This window comes from Lepidochelys kempii, chromosome 23, assembly GCF_965140285.1.
Source record: "Lepidochelys kempii isolate rLepKem1 chromosome 23, rLepKem1.hap1, whole genome shotgun sequence".
Taxonomy (NCBI): Eukaryota; Metazoa; Chordata; order Testudines; family Cheloniidae; genus Lepidochelys; species Lepidochelys kempii.
In genome coordinates this window covers 14,251,640-14,271,960 of record NC_136402.1, presented here as the reverse complement: position 1 = coordinate 14,271,960, position 20,321 = coordinate 14,251,640, and the positions used below count along the sequence as shown (strand labels likewise).

Sequence of the window (20,321 nt, the reverse complement as noted above, 5' to 3'; positions counted from 1 at the left end):
ACCCTAGAGGGGACGGGCCTCATGCCCTGTCCCGCCCCTACCCAAGGCCAGCGTGTCCCTGCCCTGGGGCCAGTGCCCCCTAGAGGGAGGGGCCCGGGTGCCATTCCCCACTTTGTCCTTCCATCTCCAGTGCAGGCTGGACTGCTCCTCAGTTCACCCTTCCCTGGGCCACTATTCACGAGCCCCCCCCCCACTGCCCCTCCTCCTCGTCTCACCCTCTCACAGGGTCTGTTCCCTTTGACCCCCCCGCCCTCTCCTCTGCCCCCCCTGCCCCCCAATATATCTCCATGCACCCCCCCCAAACTCCAGGTGTATATTTCAAGGACTGGTTCAGGAGGTTGGTGGGGGGCCTTGGACCCCTTCCCTGCAACTCTGATCCAGGGGTCCCCCCCACCAGGCCCCAGGAATTCCCCTCTCTGACCCCCCCAAATCCAGCCTCTTGGCGTGTCATGAGCCCTCCCCGGAGCCGCCGGCCGCGCCCCCTTCCTCCTCCTCCTCCTCCTCCTCCGGGGGGCAGAAGGCCGAGTGGTCCTGGCTGTCGAAGCAGGAGCTGCTGAGGAAGGCCGCGGGGAGGGTGCTGGCCAGGGGCTCGGGCCGGTGCCCGCGTTGGTGCCGCAGGAGGCTGTAGGCGCGGGGAGAAGAACTTGTGGCAGACCCCGCACTGGTGGGGCTTGTCCCCCTGGTGGACCTGCCGGTGGCGGGCCAGGTCGGCCAGCCGCTTGAACTCCTTCTGGCAGAGCACGCACTGGAAGGGCCGGGCGCCCGTGTGGGTGACCTGGTGCTGCTTGAGGTGGGAGAGGCGCCGGAAGCGTTTGCCACACTGGCCGCAGGGGTAGGGCAGCTCGCCCGTGTGGATCAGGAAGTGGGTGGCCAGGTCGTACTTGCTCTTGAAGGCTTTCCCGCAGACGCTGCACTCGGTGCCCTTGGGGGGCTGCTCCGGCCCCGGGGCGGCTGCCCCGTGCGCCCGCCGGTGGCTGGCCAGCTCGCCCGCCTTGCGGAAGCGCTGGCGGCAGAGCGGGCAGGCGAAGGGCAGCCCCGCCCCGGAGCCGTGGGTCCGGCTGTGCTGCTTGAGGTAGGAGGAGAGGCGGAAGGCCATGCCGCAGTCGGGGCAGGCAAAGGGCTTCTCGCCCGTGTGCACCCGGCGGTGGCGCGACAGGGACCAGGGCCGGGCGAAGAATTTGTGGCACTCGCTGCACTGGTGCCGCTGGGCGCCGCCTGGCCCGGCCTGGCCCCGGGTCTTGAAGCACTTGTGCGCCTTCAGCTCGCCCTTGGTCTCGAAGGCCTCCTGGCAGGCCAGGCAGAGCAACGTCCAGTCCTCCTGCAGCAGCACCTGCTTCTCCTCGGCTTCCTCGCCCGGGGGCCCGGCCTGCTGGCGCGGGGCCGGCTCCGGGAGGCGCTGGCGGGCGTGGGTGCGCTGATGGCGGGCCAAGTGGGCCGGGCGGCGGAAGGCCTTGCGGCACACCGGGCACTGGAACGGCCTCTGCCCGCCGTGGGTCAGGCCGTGCCGCGCCAGGTAGTAGGGGAATTTGAACTGCTTCCCGCACACCCGGCACCGGTGCCCATGCTTGGCACCAGAGCGGCACCGGTGGGATTCGCCGCCGGCCGGGCTCTGGGCGGGCGGGTCGCGGGGACGGCACCGGTGCTGCCGGAGGCCGTGGGCCTGGGCGAAGCGGCGCTGGCAAGAGCCGCACTGGTGGGGCAGCCGGCGTGGGGGCCTGCCGGGCGGCTCCTCCTGGGGGGAGTCAGGGGAGGGAGAGGACTCGGGCAGCTCAGTCTCCATTGTGGGGAGCCCTGGATGGGAAGGAAAACATGGGGGGTGGGTCAGGCAGGGAGCGGTAATGATGGGAAATGTCCCCCAACCTGGCACTGCTGGGGCATCGGGGCTGGAACTGACGCCAGGGAGCGCCCCCTACTGACCCCCTGCACTGACCCCCACAGCACAGCGCCCTCGCTTACCTCCCCGCCCAGCACCCCACAGCCCAGCACCCCCTACTGACCCCTTGCACGGTGCCCCCATCTGACCCCCCCCAGCTCCCCACAGCCCAGCACCCCCATCTGACCCCCCCACCCAGCTCCCCACAGCCCAGCGCCCCCTACTGACCCCCTGCACTGCCCCCCGCAGCATAGCGCCCCCCATCTGACACCCAGCTCCCCACAGCCCAGCGCCCCCTACTGACCCCCTGCACTGCCCCCCGCAGCATAGCGCCCCCATCTGACCCCTTGCACTGCCCCCACAGCACAGCGCCCCCACTGACCTCCCCAGCCAGCTCCCCACAGCACAGTGCCCCCACTGACCCCCTGCACTGCCCTCCGCAGCACAGTGCCCCCATCTGACCCCCCCACCAGCTCCCCACAGCGCAGCGCCCCCAACCTACCCCCCACCCAGCTCCCCACAGCCCAGCGCCCCCTACTGACCCCCTGCACTGACCCCACAGCACAGTGCCCTCGCTTACCTCCCCGCCCAGCTCCCCACAGCCCAGCACCCCCTACTGACCCCTTGCACTGACCCCGCAGCACGGTGCCCCCGGTGACCCCCGAATCACCCTCCGCAGCCCAGCGCCCCCTACTGACCCCCTGCACTGCCCCCCGCAGCACAGTGCCCCCATCTGACCACCCCATCCAGCTCCCCACAGCCCAGCACCCCCTACTGACCCCCTGCACTGACTCCCACAGCACAGTGCCCCCATCTGACCCCCTGCACTGCCCCCCACAGCACAGCATCCCCACTGACCTCCCCAGCCAGCTCCCCACAGCACAGCGCCCCCGCTGACCCCCTGCACTGCCCTCCGCAGCACAGTGCCCCCATCTGACCCCCCCACCCAGCTCCCCACAGCGCAGCGCCCCCAACCTACCCCCCCCCAGCTCCCCACAGCCTAGCGCCCCCTACTGACCCCCTGCACTGCCCCCCGCAGCACAGTGCCCCTATCTGACCCCCCCATCTGACCCCCCCCATCCAGCTCCCCACAGCCCAGCGCCCCCTACTGACCCCCTGCACTGACTCCCACAGCACAGTACCCCCATCTGACCCCCTGCACTGCCCCCCACAGCACAGCATCCCCACTGACCTCCCCAGCCAGCTCCCCACAGCACAGCGCCCCTGCTGACCCCCTGCACTGCCCTCCGCAGCACAGTGCCCCCATCTGACCCCCCCACCCAGCTCCCCACAGCGCAGCGCCCCCAACCTACCCCCCCACCCAGCTCCCCACAGCCCAGCGCCCCCTACTGACCCTCTGCACTGCCCCCCGCAGCACAATGCCCCCATCTGACCCCCCCATCCAGCTCCCCACAGCCCAGCACCCCCTACTGACCCCCTGCACTGCCCCCCACAGCACAGCACCCCCTACTGACCCCCTGCACTGCCCCCACACACAGCGCCCCCGCTGACCTCCCCGCCCAGCTCCCCACAGCACAGCGCCCCCGCTGACCCCCTGCACTGCCCCCCGCAGCCTAGCGCCCCCTACTGACCCCCCCAACCAGCTCCCCACCTGACCCCCCCAGCCAGCTCCCCACAGCACAGTGCCCCCACTGACCTCCCCAGCCAGCTCCCCACAGCACAGTGCCCCCACTGACCCCCTGCACTGCCCCCCCGCAGCACAGTGCCCCCATCTGACCCCCCCATCCAGCTCCCCACAGCCCAGTGCCCCCATCTGACCCCCCCACCCAGCTCCCCACAGCCCAGCACCCCCTACTGACCCCTTGCACTGACCCCCACAGCACAGTGCCCTCGCTTACCTCCCCGCCCAGCTCCCCACAGCACAGCACCCCCTACTGACCCCCTGCACTGACTCCCACAGCACAGTGCCCCCATCTGACCCCCCCACCCAGCTCCCCACAGCGCAGCGCCCCCAACCTACCCCCCCACCCAGCTCCCCACAGCCCAGCGCCCCCTACTGACCCCCTGCACTGACCCCCACAGCACAGTGCCCCCATCTGACCCCCCCACCCAGCTCCCCACAGCCCAGCACCCCCTACTGACCCCTTGCACTGACCCCCACAGCACGGTGCCCCCATCTGACCCCCCCACCCAGCTCCCCACAGCCCAGCGCCCCCATCTGACCCCCTGCACTGCCCCCCACAGCACAGTGCCCCCACTGACCTCCTCAGCCAGCTCCCCACAGCACAGTGCCCCCACTGACCCCCTGCACTGCCCCCCGCAGCACAGTGCCCCCATCTGACCCCCCCATCCAGCTCCCCACAGCCCAGTGCCCCCATCTGACCCCCCCACCCAGCTCCCCACAGCCCAGCACCCCCTACTGACCCCTTGCACTGACCCCCACAGCACAGTGCCCTCGCTTACCTCCCCGCCCAGCTCCCCACAGCACAGCACCCCCTACTGACCCCCTGCACTGACTCCCACAGCACAGTGCCCCCATCTGACCCCCCCACCCAGCTCCCCACAGCGCAGCGCCCCCAACCTACCCCCCCACCCAGCTCCCCACAGCCCAGCGCCCCCTACTGACCCCCTGCACTGACCCCCACAGCACAGTGCCCCCATCTGACCCCCCCACCCAGCTCCCCACAGCCCAGCACCCCCTACTGACCCCTTGCACTGACCCCCACAGCACGGTGCCCCCATCTGACCCCCCCACCCAGCTCCCCACAGCCCAGCGCCCCCATCTGACCCCCTGCACTGCCCCCCACAGCACAGTGCCCCCACTGACCTCCCCAGCCAGCTCCCCACGGCACAGTGCCCCCACTGACCCCCTGCACTGCCCCCCGCAGCACAGTGCCCCCATCTGACCCCCACACCCAGCTCCCCACAGCCCAGCGCCCCCATCTGACCCCCCCACCCAGCTCCCCACAGCCCAGCGCCCCCTACTGACCCCCTGCACTGACCCCCACAGCACAGTGCCCTCGCTTACCTCCCCGCCCAGCTCCCCACAGCACAGCACCCCCTACTGACCCCCCCACCCAGCTCCCCACAGCACAGTGCCCTCGCTTACCTCCCCGCCCAGCTGTGCCCCTGCCCCCGCCCGGCAGCCCAGCGCCCCCTAGCGCCGCCCTGGATCGGGAATGGGGGGGCAGACTGGCCCCCAGCCCCGCCCCGTCAGTGTCACTAGTACCCGGCTCACTCTCTACCCACCTCTCTAAGGGTTAACCCGCCCCCCACCCCAAGCTCTCTGCAAACCGGCTGCCCCTCCCATGCGGGGAGGGGGGGGCTGCACTTCCAGTCCCTCCCCCGCATGCAGCACTGCTCGCCTGCATCGTCCCCCCCATGCAGCATCCCCGGGCCAGGGCCCCACCCCGCTAGGGCTCGCCCGGGTGTTACCTCTGCTGCCAGCTGCAGGCTCCGTGCGGGGGGGGGGGGCGGGCGCAGGGGGGCGATGAGTGTCTGTGTCGCAGCCAATCTCGTCCCCCCCAGAAACGCACACTGGTGCTCGCACACTCTAGTGCCAATGCAGAGCCAGCAGGCAGAGACCAGGACGCCTGGGTCTATCCCCAGCTCTGGGAGGGGAGTGGGGGCTAGTGGGTAGAGCAGGGGGGCTGGGAGCCAGGACGCCTGGGTCTGTCCCCAGCTCTGGGAGGGGAGTGGGGGCTAGTGGGTAGAGCAGGGGGGCTGGGAGCCAGGACGCCTGGGTCTGTCCCCAGCTCTGGGAGGGGAGTGGGGGCTAGTGGGTAGAGCAGGGGGGCTGGGAGCCAGGACGCCTGGGTCTGTCCCCAGCTCTGGGAGGGGAGTGGGGGCTAGTGGGTAGAGCAGGGGGGCTGGGAGCCAGGACGCCTGGGTCTATCCCCAGCTCTGGGAGGGGAGTGGGGGCTAGTGGGTAGAGCAGGGGGGCTGGGAGCCAGGACGCCTGGGTCTGTCCCCAGCTCTGGGAGGGGAGTGGGGGCTAGTGGGTAGAGCAGGGGGGCTGGGAGCCAGGACGCCTGGGTCTGTCCCCAGCTCTGGGAGGGGAGTGGGGGCTAGTGGGTAGAGCAGGGGGGCTGGGAGCCAGGACGCCTGGGTCTATCCCCAGCTCTGGGAGGGGAGTGGGGGCTAGTGGGTAGAGCAGGGGGGCTGGGAGCCAGGACGCCTGGGTCTGTCCCCAGCTCTGGGAGGGGAGTGGGGGCTAGTGGGTAGAGCAGGGGGGCTGGGAGCCAGGACGCCTGGGTCTATCCCCAGCTCTGGGAGGGGAGTGGGGGCTAGTGGGTAGAGCAGGGGGGCTGGGAGCCAGGACGCCTGGGTCTGTCCCCAGCTCTGGGAGGGGAGTGGGGGCTAGTGGGTAGAGCAGGGGGGGCTGGGAGCCAGGACGCCTGGGTCTGTCCCCAGCTCTGGGAGGGGAGTGGGGGCTAGTGGGTAGAGCAGGGGGGCTGGGAGCCAGGACGCCTGGGTCTATCCCCAGCTCTGGGAGGGGAGTGGGGGCTAGTGGGTAGAGCAGGGGGGCTGGGAGCCAGGACGCCTGGGTCTGTCCCCAGCTCTGGGAGGGGAGTGGGGGCTAGTGGGTAGAGCAGGGGGGCTGGGAGCCAGGACGCCTGGGTCTGTCCCCAGCTCTGGGAGGGGAGTGGGGGCTAGTGGGTAGAGCAGGGGGGGCTGGGAGCCAGGACGCCTGGGTCTGTCCCCAGCTCTGGGAGGGGAGTGGAGGTCTGGTAACTAGCAAGAGAAATACGAAAGGGGGGGGCTTGAAGACCTTGTGTTGAAAAAGGGCCCTTGGGCTCGGTGATTTTGTGTCTGGGCAGCGCCTGGTGCGACGGGCTCCCAATCTCAGCTTGATCCTCTATGCGCCACTACAAACCACCTAATGAACAGTAGCTGGTTTCCAAAGCAGCCTGGGGAATTTAAATCCAACTGCAAAATCTGTCCCTGTGAATTAAGCCCTAGAAACGTTTCAGTTACTAACAGCTTCCTGATCTTATTGACAATGAAGCCACCCAGTCCCGAGCTCAGTTGGTTCAGTGATTCAGTCTCCGCCCTGTTAATATTCTGCACCTTATTTCTAGCCTGAATGTATCTCCCTTCGCCACCCAGCCACTCTATCTTTTGCTGCTCAGTGAAAGCCACCTACACCCAGAAATCTCTTCCCCACGGAGCCTGTGATCCCATCGCCTCATGGAGAAACTAGCTGGAGGTCATTCGAGGCCGTCTCCCAGCCGGCGTCAGACCTTGGCTTGGAAGTATTTGGGTAAATGCCATCCCGCTAAAGGTCAATGTCACCGCCCACGCACAAACCGCTGACAAAAGCTTTCATCCATAATGATCAAACTGTACAGCCAAGCAAAGGAGGCAAAATCCGTTGGGCTCCGCCAAATTCACCGTCCACTTTGGCCAAAGTCAGGGTCATAGGATTTCAAAAATCGTAAATTTCATGATTACAGCTCTTTAAATCTGAAATGTCAAGGTGTTGGAACTGCGGGGGTCCAGACCCAAAAAGGAGGGGGGGGAGGTCAAAAGTTATGGGGGGTATCACCACCCCTACTTCTGCGCCGCTACTGGCAGGGGGCGCCTCAGAGCTGGGTACCCAGCCAACAACTCTGCTCTCCGGCCACCAGCCGCTGCTCTCCAGCTGCCCAGCTCTGAAGGCAGCACAGAAGTAAGGGTGGCAATCCTGCGACCCCCTACAATAACCTTGTGACCCCCCTGCAACTCCCACGTGGGTCAGAACCCCCAATTTGAGAAACACTGGTTTCCCCCATGAAATCTGTACAGTACAGGGTAAAAGCACACAAAAGACCAGATTTCACAGGACAGAGACCAGATTGCATGGTCCGTGACGCGTGTTTCATGGCTGTGAATTTGGTAGGGCCCTAAATACACGGCTTGATTTAAGGCTGTTTGGTTTGTACATTTTCACAGGTGCAGTTGACCATTTGTGTTTTAACGGTTCTAAAGTTTTAACGTGATGACTCTCAACGTCGTCTGGCATTAAGTAATTAGAGCCTGACCCGCCCCCATAAGTTCCTGCAACTGTGAACATGTAGAAATCAGTAAAAATAAAATAAAAATGGCTTCAAAATAGACAGTGATGCTTTCCACCAAAATTATAAAAAAATAAAAATCAAATTCCACCCAGGCTCATTCTACCAGCAGTCGGACCAGTCCCTCGGTCCTTAGTACCTTTGAATTTAAATAGATTGTGCTCTGTAAGTCATTCTTTCGAAGGCAGGTTTCCCAGACCTTCAATCCTTGTTGAAGCTCATTTCTGAACCCTGTCCAACCCGGGCAGCATTCGCAGTGTTGTTCAAGCTGGCTGGGTCCCAGGATATTGACGAGAGAAGGTGGGTGAGTTCAGATCTTGCATTGGACCAACTTCTGTTGGCGAGAGAGACGAGCGTTCGAGCTCTCAGAGCTCGTCTTCTTTGAGATCTATCAGTTAACCAGTTTTTAACCCATTTGGTGTTGATTTCAGACAGCGCTCACTGGTTGTTAAGCAGCGCGGCAGATAGTATTAAATCAGACAGCTGCCTAAGTGTATTACGTCCGCACTGCTACTGTACCAACCAAACCTGTATTATTTTGGAATACCTGGGCCTACAGATTTCCCCTCATTGAGAGCTCAGTTGTGAAAAGTCTGTGACGGTTCACTAGATGCCACAATAACCTCTACTAACAAAGGCAGATGGGGAAAGGTAGGAAAGGGAAGGGAAAGACAGAATTAGTTCAAACCAAAAGGCCACCTGCTATAACTCAGGGACTGTGTTAACATCATGCTTGGCAAACAGAAGTGTGGGATGAGAAATCAGTGGTGTGTCAGGAACAAGGCCTAACCGGTGGACAAAATACTATGGGGATGGGCTGTTCCAGCCATCACTCCCATTTGGGGTCCTTATAGAAAGAAATTGGGGATGGGGAAGAAAAATTGACAACTGGAGCAAGCTTCACCATTATGGCTGACCCCACTCAACCCCCCAGACTCCTGGGACCCCAGACCTTCTTCGTCTTGATTCTGAGAGCTGTCCCGACTGAACTAGGCCAGAGAGAGAGAAATCCAGCTGACACCTCCACCAGTTCTAGTTGAACCCCCAACCCCGCCTGGGATGAAACAGGGTTGGACTTTAGCAAGCCCAGCTGAGCTCACTTCTCTTTCCTTGCAAAAGGCCGTTACCACGGTCAGACGAGGCAGCTTCTCCTTCTCCAGGCTCTGTCTGGCCACAAGGAACGAAGGAGGTTGTGCAGATGGAAGCCTCGTTTAACGCTTGACATTTCAATCTGTCTCTCCTTCGTTCCTGGTGCTTTCAATCAAAGGGTAAAAGGATTTTGAATGGGGTGTTGGCCAGGGCTGAGGGCTCTGGCTACCAAACCTCGTTTAACACTTGTGGCTGGGACATGTCAACCCCCATGTAGACAGCGCTACTGCTTCTCGGGGAACTGGATTCACGACTTCCCTAAACCCACTGTGGCTGACGTCAATTGGGACAGGCAGCGTGGCCTAGCGGACGAGACGCTGGATTGGGACTCAGCAGATCTCGGCTCTGCCACTGGCTGGCTGGGTGACCTTGGCCAGGTCACGATCCCCCTCACTCTGCCTCAGTTTCCCCATCTGTAAAATGGAGATGATAATGCTGACCTCCTTGGTTAAGCGCTTTGAGATCTGCTGATTGGAAAGTGCTCTACACGAGCTAGGCTCTTAGCGTCTCTCTGCTGACCATGTCCCATATTGGCCTCCCCATGATTTTGCCCAGGATCAATATCAAGCTAACCAGCCTACAAGTACCTGGTTCATTCCATTCACTCCATTTCAAATATTGGCACAACATTTGCTTGTTTCCAGTCCTCAGGGACTTCCGCAGGTTTGTTAATGGTTCAGAGAGCACCTTGGCCAATTCTTTGCACACTCTTGGGTGCAAGTTGTCTGGGCCTGCTAATTGCAAATGGGTTGACTTTACTAGTTGTCATTTAACATCCTAGTTACTGAGGGAATAGCAAACATTTCCCTAGCACTGTCACATGTGAATTTGTCATCCAGCTTCTTTCCAAACGCAGAATAGGAATATGTATAGACAGATGAAGGCAGATAAGAGATTCATAGTTTAAAGCTAGAAGGGACCATCTGTCACACCTCCTGTATAGCACAAAGCATTAAATATCACCCAGTTGGCTTTTGAGACCAATAACTTATGTGTTCTTCCCCAAAACACGCCCCCAGCTCTCTCTGGTTCTTGCAATAATTTCCTCCCTGGCTTGAGAACTGACAAAAAGATCCTCATTTACTGGGTCTTTTACAGAGCTCAACACTCTTCTTTAGCCCCTCAGTTCTAGCCCTCCTAATGGGGTGTCTTTGGGGTTTTCTGGGCTGAGATCAGGAGCCCCGCCCCCGGCCTCCTTTTGACACTGCTTCCTTTCCCCCTCGTCCTAGACCCTTGCCTATATTGTTACTGTGAGACAGAGAAAGTTGAGATCTCTGGGCAGGTCAATCCCGCTGCAAAGTGTTCCCAAGAGACACTGAGACAGATGGCAGCGTGCGGCACCCCCGTGCCACCTCTCCACGGGTGCATTGCACCAGGCTTGGGCTCCTGGTGCATACCCTCAGCACTGACGCCAGCAGCCGAGCGCCCGAGCAGTATGCAATCATTGGCTGTACACTGCTGGACCGGGAGCGTTGGCCAAAGCCTGTAGCGTAGACGTGGCCACGGACCCTGACAACAGAGAGGCTTTGGAGGCGGAAAAGCGAGACAGCCAAGCAGCTGCCCTTGAGCACGGTGCAGGATGTGGGAAAAGCTAGAGAGCACGCTTAGAAACCACTCTTGTTCGTGGTCCTCCCTGGGTTCAGAGAAGCAGGACTTTGTAAATAAACAAGATGGCAGCAAACTCCATCAATTTCTGCTTCCACAGGAATGTGCCCTATGCCCTGAACTTTGACCAGCAGCTCAGGTCCAAAAGGGGTAAGGAATCAGAATTTCTTCAGCCATGCCATGGAACAGGGATTGGCTGAGCCCCAGATCCCTTTAAAGGGCACACACCACCCCGTTACACAGGTATTTTTTCCTCTCAGAAAGTAACCGTAACCAAATCACCACTCGATCTTCTTTTCGGTAAGCTAACCAGCAAGATGGCTGGTGGACTCACAACTAGATCATAATCAAGGGTAAAAAACAACCGTATATCAAATGTTGTATCTAACTGCTGCGATTTCAGCTGAGGAGCTGCTGTTCCAACTGAAGTTTGTTCGGAAAACCCACACGCTGATCGGGCGACAGGAGAGCTGATCTTAGCAGCAGAGACTGAAAGAGCTCGGCGTGTTTAGCCTAAACTGCCAGATGTCACCACCGGGCAGGGAGAAGAGCATGCGAAGCTGCAGGACAGAGTAGGCTCAAAGCAAATGGGCTGTGGGTAAATTTCAAAGGCAGTTTTTAACCAGGAACTGAGTGAGGTTCTGGAGCAGCCTTCCCATGGGAGAAGCAGGGGGCAAACAGCCTCTCTGGCTTGAAGATGGGTTTTGATCAGTTTCTGAAGGGTGTGATCTGACAAGGGGTGAGCTGACTGGATTTGCTGACCCGAAGAACAAGGAGCAGACGCCCCAGGGAGTCCTGCCCAATCTCGGGGCCTGTACGTGTCCCCCACACCCTCCCATCCAGGTTTTGGCGTCCGGAAGAAATAAAAGCCACGACTTGGTCAGGAGGGGGAAAGAGGTTTTTTTATTTCCTGGTTTTTCAGCGTCGAGCTTCTCAGCGGGGAAGTCCGGGGGAATTTTTACAAACAAAGGGAGAAAATAAAACAACACTAAACTATTTTAAACCAAAAAAAGATTCTTTAAAACGGGGATCTGGCTCTTGGGAACTAGAGTTGGCGCCACAGCAGGATATCACATGCAGGGATTCCCTGTTCAGCCACGGGGAGGCCCAGTCAATCCAAAATCTGAGATTCACTCTCTTCCCACCTCTGGCTCCAGCGTCTGTCTCCCCTCCCCTCAAAACCAGCGCCGTGTTCCTTCTGCAGCTGACGAAAGCGTCCACAGATCTCCATTCCTGGGAGACCCCACAATAACAAGCTGATGTGTGTGGCCCAGTGTTGAGGAGACCCTACAATAACAAGCCCTAGTGGCTGCAGCCTAGTGTCCAGCAGAGATCTCACACCTGCAAACCAGCGTGGGCAACCATGTGTTTTTGAGAGCCCCAACAATAACAAAGCAGTGTGTGCAGCCCCAGCACTCCTGAGACAATCTATAACAACAAGCATGACCTTGCGAATTTCTTAGAGACCCTACCACAACCGAAGGGTCTGGAGCACACAACCGAGAGACCCTACAATAACACACCAGCGTGCAATGGGAGAGAAGCATCTTTTCGAGGATGTAGCTGGGTGAGAGGGCATGTGGAAGGTTGGGGGAGGGGTGCCCGAGTGACACCCCCACATCCTGCAGTGGTTTCTGGTTCCATTTCAATTACTAGTGCATCCGCGCTCAAGGCTTAGCAGAGACGAGCAGGGCTAGAGCCAAGCTCACAGGCTTGCTGGTTCTCCAGTCGCCAGCGCGGACCAGGATGTGCATGCATGTGAAGGGATCTTGGCCATCACTCAGGATTTGGGATTAGAGGTGGGATCCAAGCTGATGCCTCCACACAGGCTGGATGGCAGCGTGGCAGCTCAGGCTGCCTGGGTCAGCGTCGCACGGACTGCGGTGCAGGGAAGAATCTGGAGGTTCCTTCTGGTCCAACTGGGTCTGAGTCTGTATTGTAAAGGCCCAGCCTAGTCTCTGGGGCAGCCTTCAGCCACAGCCCTAAAATTCCCCAATATTCTGCTCTCCCTAGACGATAGATTCATAAACTGGAATAAATTGGACGTAGCTCCATTGAGTCAATGGGGCCAGACCCCCAGCTGGTGTCAGTGGGCCATAGCTCCATTGAGTCAATGGAGCCAGACTTTCAGCTGGGGTCAATGGCCATAGCTCCACTGAGTCCATGGGGCCAGACCCCCAGCTGGTGTGAACTGATGAGAGATGGTCCCTGACAGGGGGTCACAGGGGAAAGATGGGGGCACACAGGACAAAACCACTGAGCAGAGCAATGCAGGAAGGGATAGTGTCCAGGAGACACTATGGCCCTGGATGTACAGAGACCCCTAGGGGGGATGCCGGGCAGCGCAGGCTGGGGCAGTGCCAGGGTCCCTCTGGGCCCAGAGACCCCTAGTGAGGATGCCAGGCAGTGCAGGCCAGGGGAGTCAGTAGTCTCAGTGCAGAATCCCTGGGTATATTCAGTCTAAGTGACGGCTGGGTCTTCTGTCCCTTGGAGGCAAGGGCAGGGCTGAAGCCAACCCCCTGATAACTAGCCTATGGCGCACAGCTGGCTGAGCACTTTCAAAAGACCCCGCAATAACAGACTGGCCCGCACAGTCCCAGCGCCCTCTAACAGCAATTCTCTGTGCAGTGCCAAGCTTACGAGGGACTGGACAATGATGAGCCAGCATATGTAGTGAGACCCTACAATAACAAACCAGCGTGTACAACCCAGCACTAATGAGTGATCCTGCAATAACAAACTGGCTTGCGCTCATGAGTAACTCTACAGCAATAAGAAAAGGAGGACTTGTGGCCTTATTGGGATCCAGGAAGTGCTGCTAAAGGATCCCCCCCCAGCCTAAGGGGGAGATCCACAGGACCTGGGAAACCAAATAATTACGGGGGACAACTAATGACTTGTGGCACCTTAGAGACTAACAAATTTATCTGAGCATAAGCTTTCGTGAGCTACAGCTCACTTCATCGGATGCATTCAGTGGAAAATACAGTGCGGAGATTTATATCCATAGAGAACATGAAACAATGGGTGTTACCATACACGATTACAGACATGAAAGTTGCGATATTACAACAGAAAAACTTCAAATCCAGACTCCAGCCGGAGACTGCTGAATTGGAATTCATTTGCAAATTGGATACAATTAACTTAGGCTTGAATAGAGACTGGGAGTGGCTAAGTCATTATGCAAGGTAACCTATTTACCCTTGTTTTCCTAACCCCCCTTCCTCCCCCCCCCAGACATTCTTGTTAAACCCTGGATTTGTGCTGGAAATGGCCCACCTTGATTATCATACACATTGTAAGGAGAGTGATCACTTTAGATAAGCTATTACCAACAGGAGAGCGGGTTTGTTTGGGGAGGGGTTGGGGGGGAGAAAACCTGGATTTGTGCTGGAAATGGCCCACCTTGATTATCATACACATTGTAAGGAGAGTGATCACTTTACATAAGCTATTACCAGCAGGAGAGTGGGGTGGAGGGATAGAAAACCTTTTGTAATGATAAACACCCATTTTTTCATGATTTGTGTGTATAAAAACAAACATCTTCTGTATTTTCCACAGTATGCATCCGATGAAGTGAGCTGTAGCTCACGAAAGCTTATGCTCAAATAAATTGGTTAGTCTCTAAGGTGCGACAAGTACTCCTTTTCTTTTTGCGAATACAGACTAACACGGCTGTTACTCTGAAAACTGTAATGAGAGTGATCACTTAAGATGAGCTATTACCAGCAGGAGGGGGGGGAACTTTTTGTAGTGATGATCAAGGTGGGCCATTTCCAGCAGTTGACAAGAACTTCTGAGGAACAGTGAGGGGTGGAAGGGGGGAATAAACATGGGGAAACAGGTTTCAGAGTAACAGCCGTGTTAGTCCGTATTCACAAAAAGAAAAGGAGTACTTGTGTCACCTTAGAGTTTAACCAATTTATTTGAGCATAAGCTTCCGTGAGCTACAGCTCACTTCATCGGATGCATACTGTGGAAACTGTAGAAGACATTATATACACAGAGACCATGAAGGTGGGAGGAGGTATTGTTTCATGATCTCTGTGTGTATATAAAGTCTGCTGCAGTTTCCACGGTATGCATCCGATGAAGTGAGCTGTAGCTCACGAAAGCTTATGCTCAAATAAATTGGTTAGTCTCTAAGGTGCCACAAGTCCTCCTTTTCTTCATGGGGAAACAGTTTACTTCCCCATGTTTGCAAACTGGATACAATTAACTTAGTCTTGAATAGAGACTGGTGGTGGATGGGTCATTACACAAAGTAAACTATTTCCCCATGTTTATTCCCCCCCTCCACCCCCCACTGTTCCTCAGACATTCTTGTCAACTGCTGGAAATGGCCCACCTTGATTATCACTACAAAAGGTTCCCCTCTCCCCGCGGTAATAGCTCACTTTAAGTGATCACTCTTGTTACAGTGTGTATGGTAACACCCATTGTTTCATGTTCTCTATGGATATAAATCTCCCCACTGTATTTTCCACTGAATGCATCCGATGAAGTGAGCTGTAGCTCACGAAAGCTTATGCTCAAATAAATTTGTTAGTCTCTAAGGTGCCACAAGTACTCCTTTTCTTTTTGCGAATACAGACTATCATGGCTGCTACTCTGAAACCTGTCTACAGCAATAGATTGCCATTTGTAATTAGACCCTACAAAAACAAACTGGCATGTGCTGAGAGACCCTGCAATAACAGACCGATCTGTGCAGCCCAGCGCTCATGAGTGACCCTAAATAACAAACCAACACATGCCAGAGATCCTACAAAAACAAACCGGTGTGCAGAGCCCAGCACCAAGAGGGCACACGAGCAGAACATGCCGGCCCGTGGCCAAGCCAACAGGGAGAGCCAGAGGTGGGAGGCAGGACGCGCAGGCCGGCTGGGGCTGCCAGGGGTCCCACTCGGCTAGTCAATACCGCGGTGCAGTTTGAGGTGGCGGGAGAGGTTGCTGAAGGTGATGAAACCCTTGTGGCAGACGCTGCACTGGAAGGGGCGCTCCCCGCTGTGGAGCAGCCGGTGCCGTTTCAGGTAGCACTCGTGCCGGAAGAACTTGCCACACTCGGTGCACTGGTAGGGTTTCTCGCCCGTGTGCACCAGCACGTGCCGGTCCAGGTCCCGCGGGCTGCGGAAGAACTTCTCGCACTCCGTGCACTTGTAGAGCTTCTTGCCGGGCCGGGCGGGGAAAGCCCGTAGCTCCAGCCGCGGCAGTAGGTGGCGCTCCAGCTCCCCGCCTGTTGGTGGCACAGGCCCCGCCGCCACCGGCTGGGGGGCGCCCTCCGGGGGCAGCAGCATGGCGTGGCTCAGCTGGTGGGCCTCCAGGGGCGGCAGGGCCCCAAAGCTCATGCCACAGATGCCGCAGGCGAAGGAGGCCTCGCCCGTGTGGGCCGCCAGGTGGGCGGCCAGGGCGCCAGCGTTGGCAAAGAAGGTGCCACACTCGCACTGGTACAGGCTGTCCAGAGGGCGGGTGTCCTGGGGCTTGCAGGCCGGGCAGCCCAGCCCCTGCGGCTCCTGCTGCCCCGGGACCCCCTTGCCCGCGCAGCCTTGGCATGGCAGGAGCAGTGGCCGGTCCTTGGCATGGGTGAGTTTGTGGCGCTCCAGCAGGGAGGGGGCATTAAAGTCCCGCTCGCAGTCGGGGCACTTGAAGGGCTTGATGTCGGTGTGGGCCAGCCAGTGCTTCCCCAGCTCGGGCGCCAGCCGGAAGCGACGCCCACAGGCCCCGCAGCCATAGGGGGCCGCCCGCCCCTGGCCGCACAGGCGCTCCAGGCAGCGGGTGGTGCCGGGCGGCTCGGGGGCGCCCCCTCCGGGGGACGGACGGTGCTGGCGCTTGAGGTGGCGGCCCAGACTGCTGCGGGAGGAGAAGCGGAGCTCGCAGACGTGGCAGCAGTAGGGTTTCTCGCCCGTGTGCACCACCTGGTGGTGGAGCAGGCCGGTGGAGTCGCGGAAGCCCTTGGGACAGACGGTGCAGCGGTAGGGGCGTTCGCCGGTGTGGCTGCGGATGTGGTTGACCAGGTTGAAGGAATGCTTGAAGCTCTTGCTGCAGTGCGGGCACTGGAAGGGTTTGAGCTCCGTGTGCCGGGCAAAGTGGCGCCGCAGGTCCGAGCGGTACCGGAAGCTCTTGTCGCACTCGGAGCAGTGGAAGGGCACCCGGGCGCCCGCCCCATTGTCTGTCAGAGGGGTTGGCGCTGGCCCGTCGGGGCCGTCCTCTGGGTCCGAGCATGGCACCATGCGCTCAATGGTGCCAGGCGCCCGGCCAGGGAGCTCTCCGGGCTCCTCTGCCCAGCCGGTGCCCAGTCCCTCAGGCAGATCAGTGCCAAAGCACTCCATCACCGCTGGGTCCCACAGACGCCTCTGGGAATCGCAAACAGGAGCCGAGTCAGTGATACTCCCTCTAGGGGGCGCTGGCCCTGATCCAGCCCCAGAGTGAGGACTGGCTGGCTCAAGGGAGCAGGGAATGGGGCACGGGGCTTGTCCCCTCTAGGGGGCGCCGGCTCCCATCCGGCCCAAGGGTGGGGACAGCCTGGCTCAAGCGACTGGTAATTACCCGCAGGCCGTTATACACCCGCCGGCCTCGTTAAACTCCTGATCCCTGTTGCCCGGTTCTCAGCGCCCTGAGCGGAGGAAGCAGATTAATTCCAAAGCCCTGGCTCTGCCGCTCTATTTATAACCGCTCGGGCCACCAGCCAGTGGAAACCTCCTGTGACTGCCGGGGGCAGGGCAGGACTCCTGGGTTCTCTCCCCAGCTCTGGCAGGGGAGTGGGGGCGAGGGGTTAGAGCAGAGGGACTGGGAGCCAGGACTCCTGGGTTCTCTCCCCAGCTCTGGCAGGGGAGTGGGGGCGAGTGGTTAGAGCACGGGGCAGGGCAGGACTCCTGGGTTCTCTCCCCAGCTCTGGCAGGGGAGTGGGGGCGAGTGGTTAGAGCAGGGGGCAGGGCAGGACTCCTGGGTTCTCTCCCCAGCTCTGGCAGGGGAGTGGGGGCGAGTGGTTAGAGCAGGGGGCTGGGAGCCACGAGACCCCACAGCCCTGCCAGAGGCGGGGGTTTCCCTCCCTCCAGCCCCACTCCTGGTCCTTTGGGCTCCCCCAGTCCTCGGTGGGGGGGGCGCCCCCCGCGGGGGTTCCCGCCCCCCCAGTACTTACAGCTCCCTCTGGGCGCCGACATTTTGGCAGCCAGGGCTCGTCACTTCCGCCCCGGGCGGGGGGGTCGCGGCTGCCGGCCCCACGGGAAGATGGGGGGGGTGGTAGGCTGTGCCCCTCCTCGTCCCGTTCCCCCAATGCCCGCCCCCAGCTCCCTGATTGGACACAGACGGACCCAATGGGCCCTTCGCTCCCCCCCCCGATATCTCCACTTCCTGCCGAGGCCCAGCCCCCTACCCCCATCTTGGCTGTGGGCAAAGGGGTGGGTACTGGGACAGACGCCATCTTGACTGTGGGCAGGTAGGAGAACACAGTCAGAGAGGCGCCATCTTGTCTGTGGGCAAGAAGAGGAACACAGTCAGAGAGGCGCCATCTTGACTAGGGGCAGGGACGGTTGTAGTCAGAGAGGCGCTATCTTGATTGTGGGCAGGGAGAGGTGTAGTCAGAGAAGAGCCATACTGACTGTGGGCAGGGAAGGGAACACAGTCAGAGAGGCGCCATATTGACTGTGGGCAGGGAGAGGCGTAATCAGAGAGGTGCCATCTTGCGTGTGGGCAACGGGGCGTCATGGAGGGCAAGGAACCATCTTTACTGTGGGCAAAAGGGGGCAGAGGGGAGGCAATATCTTTACTGCTGGCAGGGAAGTAAAACATTCCAAGAGGCTCCCTCTGGTGGACCACAGAAGGGGCAGACAGAGAGAAGCCATCTTGACTGTGGGCAAAGAGGGGCGAGGCCCCATGCCCCCGTCTCCGCCCCCCTGAGCCAGCCAGTCCCTGCCCTGGGGCTGGATGGGAGCCTGCATCCCCTAGAGGGGAAAGGCCCTGATCCCCATTCCCCACCCCCTGAGCCAACAGCCCCCTTCCCCCCATCGTATGAAGAAGACAGGCACAGACATTGTATTCTCATCTCGTTTATCTGGCGAGGGGCTGGGGTGTTCGGGGAGGGGTGGGTCCCCGTCCGTGCACAGGCAAGCCACTAAGTTCTGTGCAAAAAGAAAAGGAGTACTTGTGGCACCTTAGAGACTAACAAATTTACAGCTACAGCTCACGTCATCGGTTGCATGTAGTGGAAAATACAGTGGGGAGATTTTATATACACAAAGAACATGAAACAATGGGTGTTACTGCCCGACAGGGGCCACCTGGGGTAAACTTTTCAAAATGCAAAAGTGGGACACATGCAGGAATCCCACCCCCTCTGTGGCCCCGCCCCCTGGCCAGGCTGGAAGCCAGAGCCGGGCAGTGGTAAGAGCCGCTTATGGAGCCCAGGCCACCATGGGGAGCTCCAGACCCTCCACCTGCCCAGAATGAGGAGCCTGGGTGCCCAAGAGCAGCTGCCAGCTTGTGTCCCAGCCCCCCACCCGGGGCGTGCTGCCCTAGGGGTCAGAGGCCACCTCCACCAGGGGTCACAGATTGCCTTCCCCTAGGGGTCAGAGGTCACTCTGGGGGTCAGAGGCCACCTCCCCTTGGGGGCTCGTGGATTCCGTCCCTCAGGTCTCCCTGGGAGTCTGTGGAGCAGGCAGGGGCTCGGCTCGGGCCCCTGGGTGTGGGGAAGCTGGTGGCTCTGCAGGCAGCACAGCTGGGCGTAGGCCTTGTGGCAGAGCGGGCAGCCATGCACCTGCTGGAGGCGCAGCGGGTCACTGGGCTCGCAGAAAGTCTTCCCGCAGGCCGCGCTGCTCCCCGGTGCGGATCCGCTGATGCCACTCCAGGCGCGCCAGCTGCCAGAAGCTCTTGCTGCACAGGTGGCAGCCGAAGGGCCAGTGCCCAGTGCGGATCAGATGGCAGCGCCATAGGCCCGAGACCCGGGAGAAGGGCTTGGCACAGACACTTCGCTCCAGCACCTCCTGGCGCCCAGCTTTCTGTGGCAGTGCCAGGCAGCAGTGCCCTGCCTGAACTGTGACCGTGTGCGGGGGAGGATTCTCTTCAACCTCCCTAAATACCCCCTGTGCTTTCAGCTGGATTCTCTGTCACTTCCTCTCCCAAATACTTGGGGTGTTTCCTTGTGCTGTTAAACAGCCCCCGCGCCCCACCCCAGAGGGACCATGTCTCAGCACCAGCCAAGGGGTCCCAGACAGTGACGCTCTGAGCTGGCCACTAATAATCAAAGATCAATAGATAATACAGTGCTATTAATCATTTTTATAATCGACCAGTAAAGGTATTGATTAGTCACCAAATTGATGAATTGCTAATAATAAACCACTGATGAATATATAGATATTAAACATAATAAACAAAACATTGCTACTGATAAGGACAATAAATGATACATTGCTATTAGTCAATATTATTATTGATTAATAAAGGTATTGATTAGTTGCTAATTACTTACCATCAATTCTATCTGTATTAACCATTATTATAACTTATAGCAAACTGATTAGTTACTAATAATTAACAAGATAGCTTTATTGTTCCCTAACGTAACCAATCAATGAAGGTATACATTAGTGACAAATAATTAACCATTAATACAACTTTTTCAATCACTGTTGCAACTGATTGATGAAGGTATTTCATTATTACAACACATGTAC

General features: G+C 59.3%; 2 protein-coding genes across 2 annotated transcripts; both read right to left on the bottom strand.

Moving 5' to 3' along the window:
• Positions 1-354: 354 nt before the first annotated feature.
• Positions 355-5,307, bottom strand: ZNF579 (zinc finger protein 579). The gene is given in 3 exon segments (XM_073322064.2): positions 355-633; positions 635-1,791; positions 5,270-5,307. Coding segments are annotated over 2 exon segments (1,332 nt in total). The 5' UTR covers positions 1,781-1,791; positions 5,270-5,307; the 3' UTR covers positions 355-447.
• A 9,930-nt stretch (positions 5,308-15,237) lies between these two features.
• On the bottom strand, positions 15,238-17,926 carry FIZ1 (FLT3 interacting zinc finger 1). The gene is made up of 2 exons (XM_073322056.1): positions 17,789-17,926; positions 15,238-17,003 (listed from the first exon to the last, which is right to left on the bottom strand). Exon 2 carries the CDS (start codon positions 16,977-16,979, stop codon positions 15,561-15,563), a length of 1,419 nt encoding a protein of 472 aa, XP_073178157.1. The 5' UTR covers positions 16,980-17,003; positions 17,789-17,926; the 3' UTR covers positions 15,238-15,560.
• Positions 17,927-20,321: the final 2,395 nt, after the last annotated feature.

Coding starts and splice junctions, on each gene's coding strand:
- FIZ1 (XM_073322056.1), bottom strand. CDS start 16,979: ATGGAGTGCTTTGGCACTGATCTGCCTGAGGGACTGGGCACCGGCTGG.